Genomic DNA, 7,566 nt, shown 5'->3' with positions numbered 1-7,566 from the left:
ATTAACTACAGTATGGGGCGGTAAGACATATACAATCAAGAGGCCGATGGTCAAAAATAGTGCACCATCTAAGGGAACGGAATGCCGTCCTGAACGTATTTCCCTTCTCTAGCTGAAAAGGGAATTAAAGGGCACATTTATTTACTCTCACTGTGTGCATGTGTGTGCTGGTGATAAAGAGTGGGACAGAGAAGGAGCGCTGTCAAAATGTGTAAACAATTCAATCAAACAGCCTACATCAAATGAGATCAGTCTGTATGGGTATAATAGGTTACAACAATACAAACTGACTTTCTGTTCCATTCCACACAACAACAAAAAAAGAGGGGAAATAAAAAATAAGCACATGACCGCGTTATGACATCACAAGGCAGTCTCATAAATAAAGCTGGTAATTGAATGGATATCTAATTACGCTGTAAAGACACTTCTGGCTCTGTGAGCTCTAAATGCATCTTTTTTAGGTTGTTTTTACCCTCATTATATAATTAATCAGTGATAATGACCAACACGTATATTAACTAACAACCAGCCCCATCCGATCCAGATTAGTTTATTTTAATACCATTATTTTATCCTAAAGTAAACACCCCAACCCTTTTTGATAAAGACTAGAGAGAGTCAATTGGAGAGCTCATAATGAGAGCTTGGGATTCAGTAGAGCTGAGCAGAGCCGGGGAATGTGTTAACTTGTTCTAAATAAACCTATCATTAGCATTTTCCCTTTAAAAGGAATCATTTCAACTTTGATATTCTTAATTGTGCTTAAGGGCTTGTTCTCTGCTCGCTCGCTCCCCCTCAAACACTTGAAGCTCTCTTAGACTCATGTGGAGAACGTCTTGGGAGCGCTCTTTAACACTTTAAAGGTTACTTTTAATTCTCAACGTCTATTATAGGAACGGTGTAAAAAATAAATTTTAAAAACCTTTTTAATGAAACATTTATCATACACACGCAGTAAGGAGGACACCCAAAGTGAATATTATTTCAGGGCAGGTAATGTTTCAAATCAACCTGCTATCTCTTAATTTGGCTACAGTGTAGTCGCTGTCTGGGAGCTTAGGCAAAGACATGTAGCTGTGACACAGAACAGACCGTCAAAACACAGAGAAATGAAAGTGATCAATCATACCTTGACTTTCAAATGGACTCAGACAGTCAGACCAGTTCTAGAACAAGAGAAACTGTAGGATTTCACTGAAGACAAGAAACAAGACCATTCTTCTTGTCCCTTCTTCCCTTTAATCCAGCGAGAAGGTGTGGGGTAACAGGAACGATGGTAGAGGGGAGCGGAGGAAGGGGGCCCAAATTTGCTGCTAGCGAGCTATAAGACTGCTCTGAGCAGATAGAGGCCTGCAATTTGCATGTGGCAGCTGCTAGCCAACAGAGGGTACTGTTGCATAAAAAGTCTGTCTGGGAGACATTACATGGCTATAGAGGAATTAGCACTATCACATTCATATCGCCCAGCACTGTTACCAGTTCAATAAAAAAATAGAATACGGGCTAATATTGAAGTACTCCCTCTAGCTATATCTATGGAACTATGGATTATAAAGTATTTATACTCTCTCTCTCTCTCTCTCTCTCTCTCTCTCTCTCTCTCTCTCTCTCTCTCTCTCTCTCTCCCTTTGTCTGCTAACATTGAATTGTTTCATATGATATTCTGGAGGGTAGTGTCAAGTCCTCTGAGTGAGAGTGAAAAATACTTCAAGTATTGGGTGAAAACAAGTGTTTCTAAAACCCTATGACTCTAGAGCTCTGTTGCATTTCTTCTCGCTGTTCTGTAAACATGAGTCTCTCCCATTCCACGTCTCGCCCTACTGTCAACTTGCATCTGGACAAATAAACATGTAATTAGCGAGCCAGTTCCTGGACAGTTGTTCTTTAGGAACGAAGAGTTCTAAAGAATCCTAAGGACACCTCTATGTCCCGTAAATGATCCTCTAATCGCCAACTAGAATCATTAGCCCAGAGAAACGGCTTATTTAGCATTAGCATAAAACCCAAACACTGCATATACTATATATGCAAATTAAATTAGGGGGGGGAAACAGGACATTTACATCCAGGAAGTGTCGACATCCCCATAACTTATAACACTGATTGTCCTCAGCTCAGAAAGGAATTGGCCCTGGAACTTTCAATAGGGAGGAAATGATGCAATAGAGAGGTGACTGACTGCACCTGCCCAGTGTGGGTCTGAGTAATGAACCAATCAGAGATCAGAAGGACAAAGCGCACATTCTGAGAGTCCCGCTAAGCCATGCATGGTAGCCAAGTCATAAATGGACAGTTCACTTCTTCTTCCTAGTCTGGATGATGCTGTTGAAATGGTCTGATGAGAACATTTCACTTTGCCCAACTGTGATTACAGTTTGATGCCCAAATATGGAAGTTTTGTCAGTTGGTGACCTTTCACATTTTAATGAGACAACAGGAGTGTTTCTATCATTCCATTACAGTCCACAAATGTAGGCCCTTTCAACTGACCACTGCCTCCACTACAGTGATTCACCAAGAAATCAGTACTAATCCAACATTCATATGTTACTTCCCAATAACACCTAAAACCATTGGCATATACTGAAAGTCTTAAACATGACAATGATTTACATGTCAGCGTAATGCCTTCAGCTAAGTAATACAAGGACAAAGCCGTTGGATACATCCTTACAAATAGGTGGTGGGTGTTCTGTTATACATATGATAAAGACATCATTTGGAAGAACCTGCAATCCCTGCTTTTTTTATTGTAAATGAGCATGAAAACGTCTATTTATGTCCTCCCACTGGTGCTGGTGTGTGGAGGGAAGGAGGAAAGCGCTTGGCTCCGAGTTTGTCAAGCTGCTACTGAAGACAGCTGAAGCTCGAAGCCCCAGCCAAGACTAGCCGCGAAGAAAGGAAAGGGACTGGTGTCGACAAAGAAAGCGAGAGAGAGAAGACGAAGAAGAAGAAGGGAAGAGCACTCAAGGCGATGTGGAGGACGAAACAAAGTAACAAAGTCCATTCATTGAGGCGGGGAGGTGGTGTTACACATCGCTCTGCAGTAGCGGCAGTCTGTCTCAATGAGCAACGGGCCACTAAGGCTTATAGAGGCGTATTTCATGGTTCCTCACCAGATGAGAAGATCCGTGGGGCTTGACAACACCTGGCACGGGAACAAACCCTTCTCTCCCCCTAATCTAGATGTGAGAGGGAGGCTCAGCTAGTGGGCCGCGTCGTGAACGCACCGGGGATAAAAAAAAACCTGGGATAGCAGGCCTTTTGGATTCCCCTGCGATCATCAGAGAGATGGAGAGATGGAGAAGAGATGAATACCTGACCCGGCCCCACTTGGAGATAAATATGCAGAAAACATCTTGAGACGGAGCGGCGTGAAGCTGTGATGCATGGATTAAAACACAGCCAGAGGAAGAGAAAATGGAAGTTGAGGAAAGGGGTTTGCAGGGGTTTGCCCACAAATCCAGCTGGTGAGATGTGGAGATGGGTGTTAAGTAGCTGGAAGAGTAGGCATAATCTTGAGGCGTGAGCCAATCAACGTGATAGAAATGTGGAGAGCAAAGGATGACCGGCATGTTTTCTTTTGACTGTTGATCTTTCATGCATGTCTAGAGAAACAAACAAAAAATCCCACTTCTCTTTCTGATGCCTAGTGATTCCCTCCACTAGGAAACAGCTTTGAAACGTTTTTTTTGTGTGTTTTGTTTTTGTACAAAGAGAATCCCTTGCATCACATATAGCCCGTTAGTATAGGTCACATTTGAAAAAGCCTAGATAGATAGCACTTCTGGGTTGAAAGTTGAGTGAGAGTGTTGGGAGAAATATTACCACTCAGCATCATAGTCTAGATCAAAACCAGATGCACCACAGCACAGACATAGTATCTCAAATGGCACCCTATTCCCCACATAGTGCCCTTCTTTTGACCAGAACAGACCCACTCTACATTGTGTTGAAATGAATAAGTTGATTATTTTGTAAACCCCCTCCCCACCTCTTTAATTCAATTAATTCCTAATGTCTTCTTTAGAACCCCCCCTCCCCGCTCCCCACCCCACCATTATCCATATCCTCTCTCACTGTGTCACCGTGACCACTGCCTGGCTTTCTTCCTGCCAGCCAGTCTGTCTGTCTCTGCTTGTCTGTCTTTCTCTCTCCCCTCCCTGCCTGCCTCTATCATCAATCAGCTCCCACTAAGACATGCAGGAGATTACCAGCACAGACCCACGTAGGGAGAATCTCAGCTCAAACTCACTATTTCACTAAGTGCCACGCTATCCCGTGTCTCAAAGTCTCACATTCACTGGAGCCGTGACACACAGGCAGGTAGTCAGTAGTGGTGCAGAGCAGAGAATGGCGACTGGATCATCTGCATTGTACAACATAGATGCTGCTGCCACTGTATGATCTGGGTCTGTTTCCCATTCTGGGCCTCATTGTGTGTTTCTCATTTTCAGCTTGACATTCATTTCACTTGGAAGTGTATTTCTCTCATTTATGGCTGTCATGATGTTGATAAGCCCCTGATGATGGATTTGAACTCCAGTGTGCAGAATTAGGACAAAGGAGGTTATTTAATTTGAAATGCTTGCCTGGTAGAGTACCATACTCATAATAACTATTTTGAAATAGATTTTGACTAGGACTGCAGGAATGAGTCAGTTGTGTCAATAGTTTGCACTCTGGTTCATTTTTCAAAAACGTATACTTAATTCTTCCAATCATTGGACACTAACATTAGGCTGAACGGGTGAGTCCGAATCATGTGTAAATCTTGTAAATAGCGAATAAGACACATAGGTTATAGCCAGGTTGTCTATTTACCCTGTAATAAGGTTCACAGATGGCCTAAGCACAATATATATTTCATCGAACTCTGATGAATTGCGTTTGAAGCTTGGAATTTGCTTTGCGTCTTTTACTAGGTCATGATACATTTATCACAGAATATCTAACGCTTAACAAATCTAAATGTATATCGAGGAATGTCTGCGGAGAACTAATATTCAGAGATAAATAAGACGCACTACGGTAGGCTACACTTTTTTTGTTTGAAACATCAAACAAACATTGCAGACAATTATGACTAATCAACATCAAATGGCATCCAGTGTTTATGTTGATCATTTGCAGTGAGTTAAGATGTTCTAGTATTTTATGATAAAATCTCTGAACAAAATGCATCGCTGTTCAAATGTTTCTCATTACACCGACACATTTCCACGCATAGGGAAGGCTTTCAGAAAACGGGTCTAATGTTGTCTATAGCCTATGGAAAATGTAAGAGGGCATACTTTATATGAACGTCTATTCGACTGACAAGTGTCTCCACCTCCTTATCAGCTCCAACTGTAATAGACTAGGACGCCAAAAGCGCAGACAGAAATAAGCGCAAATATAATAAACATCTTGTTGACCACATCATAACGTCATCCACGTATAAAATAAGTGACCTTATATATAAACAAATCACCACTTTCATTATATTTCTAATAAATTATATTTGACGGCTGACAATGAATGCATTTGATATGAATGGTCTTGCAATATGCCCAGTAGGTCTGAGCAACAAACAAAAAAATCAACAATCTATTTAGGTCATAAGGTCAATGAGAGATAAAAAAATATTTGAACACTTCTCTGAATAACATGAATAAAGAATAAAGTGACTCTTTTTTTTCTGAAACTGAGCGAGTTTCCCTTCAGCGTGTGTCTGTGAGGCAGTTAGAACAGAGCGGCTTCGTCCACTGCTGCTCTCTCAGAGAGACGGCGGCAGTGCGCTGTCCACCGCTTGCTGCTGGTGATCCGATAGTTGTGAAAAGCCACCACTAGTCGCCCCCAGTGCTCTTGCAGTCTCCAATTTTTCTTTTCTCACTGTAGACTTAACGTCACGTCCGCACTTGAACTTGAATTTTATCCCATTGTACGGAGCCAGCTCTAGCCACAGAGAGACAGAGAGCTCGGGGGAAGCAGGACTCACTCCGCCATCTTCACACTCACACAGAGAAAGGGGAGAGAAAAGCGTGCAGGTCTTGATTTATTGAGAAAGGAGGTGGCAGCCTGTATGCCCGGTCTCCACAGAGCGGTACAAGGGGACAGAGCACTTGGAGTTGAGGAGACTGAAAAGTACCTGGCATTGTATGCTCAAGGCTGCACCAAGAAAAGTGCCCATCACTTGGCCATACCCAAGTGCCCAAGAAGAAAAATTGGATTCATAGTTTTCTAAAATTTTATCATCAATTATTGTAATTGTGTGTGTTTACGATTTTTTTATTTGAGTTTTTCGTATTTTTCTAAAAGAAGAAACGAAGTAAGGCTGAGCAATTGACTGGACACAGTCTGGGTACCCGAGCTGTCAGCGCGCACTGACCATCGCGTTCTGATTCTTCTTTTTCTCTCACGAGGTGGAGGGACACTTGCCGGTGTTTGATCTCAACTGTCACTCACAACAACCGTCAATCATCCAAGGATATTTCCCCCACGTCTGATCTCTTTCTTTATTCTACTTGGACAGATCTCACTTCTCTCACACACCTTTTGCCAATGGTGTGAGTAGCCTAAAGAGATAAGGTGAAATAGAATTGAAGGTAGGCTATAGCCAGGCTACCCACGGTCTCGTCACACACACACACACAGGGGCAGAGTGGACCGACGAGACAAAACGCAAAAGACATTTTCGCATCTCCAAACGAGGGGACCACTAGCCTACAGCACGACGCCCGACCAACCACTCTCCCCGGCCGGCGGTCCGAGCGCAGGAGCCTCGGTCTTGTGGAGGTCCCGTGAAAAGTTGAGTGCCGAGCAGGAGGAGGCAATAGGAGGGAAGCGAGCCCATCCTTCAGAGTGCTGGTCTCCGGGCAATGCCAGTGTAAATGCCAGGGCAATGTCCCGTCGCAAGCAGGGGAACCCACAGCACGTGTCACAGAGGGAATTAATAGCACGTAAGTACCTGCTTTTCCATTTCCCTCAGAATCACACAGCTCATTGGGGACAGCTTTCTTTACTTTTTAATTTATTTTTTACATTCAGTGGAAGTTCATGTGTCATTTTGTGACGCCTATCTTTACTCACACATGTGGCTAATTTGATCAATTTAAGTGAGGGTTGTGAACTCTTCAGTGCTTTACACCAGGGTTGGGAAAAACATAGTTTTCAACTACAGAATGTAACAAGTTTTCACTAGTTGATAAATAATGGCATTTGACACTATAAAGGTACAACAAGGGCATTGCCTTTAAATCCATTTTTGCTTAACAAGTAAATATATTATATTGCAGGTACTCTTTGTTTTACGGTTTTACATTTAAATTCAACAGACTTTATGCATGTGCTACAAGTCGAGACTACTTTTGTGAAAGCTGCATAAATATAGAAAATAACATATTTCCCTTATTAGGTCTAAATATCTGTTAAGTATACAGTAAGTTCTTATACAGTTATACCACCATCAACTTCTTCTCTCCCAAAAAGAGAATTGAACTTTGCATGACGTGTATAGGCTGTTGTTGGTGCAGGTTAAAAGGCGGTCAGGTATCTTGGCTGCACAAAGTCCTTCAGGCCAAG

At 42.5% G+C, this 7,566-nt stretch overlaps 1 protein-coding gene across 3 annotated transcripts in view; it reads left to right on the top strand.

Annotated features, from left to right (window-relative positions):
• Positions 1 to 5,943: 5,943 nt before the first annotated feature.
• Positions 5,944 to 7,566, top strand: part of bcl11ba (BCL11 transcription factor B a) — a 63,810-nt gene continuing 62,187 nt past the window's right edge. For all 3 annotated transcript variants that reach the window (XM_065004149.1, XM_065004148.1, XM_065004147.1), the window contains exon 1: positions 5,944 to 6,944. In XM_065004149.1, coding sequence (XP_064860221.1) covers positions 6,887 to 6,944 — 58 coding nt within the window. In that variant the 5' untranslated portion in view covers positions 5,944 to 6,886. The remainder of the gene's footprint in view (positions 6,945 to 7,566) is intronic.

Source organism: Oncorhynchus nerka, linkage group LG18, assembly GCF_034236695.1.
Source record: "Oncorhynchus nerka isolate Pitt River linkage group LG18, Oner_Uvic_2.0, whole genome shotgun sequence".
Taxonomy (NCBI): domain Eukaryota; kingdom Metazoa; phylum Chordata; class Actinopteri; order Salmoniformes; family Salmonidae; genus Oncorhynchus; species Oncorhynchus nerka.
Note: the sequence above shows the minus strand (reverse complement) of the source record. Positions and strands in the feature narration are given on the sequence as shown.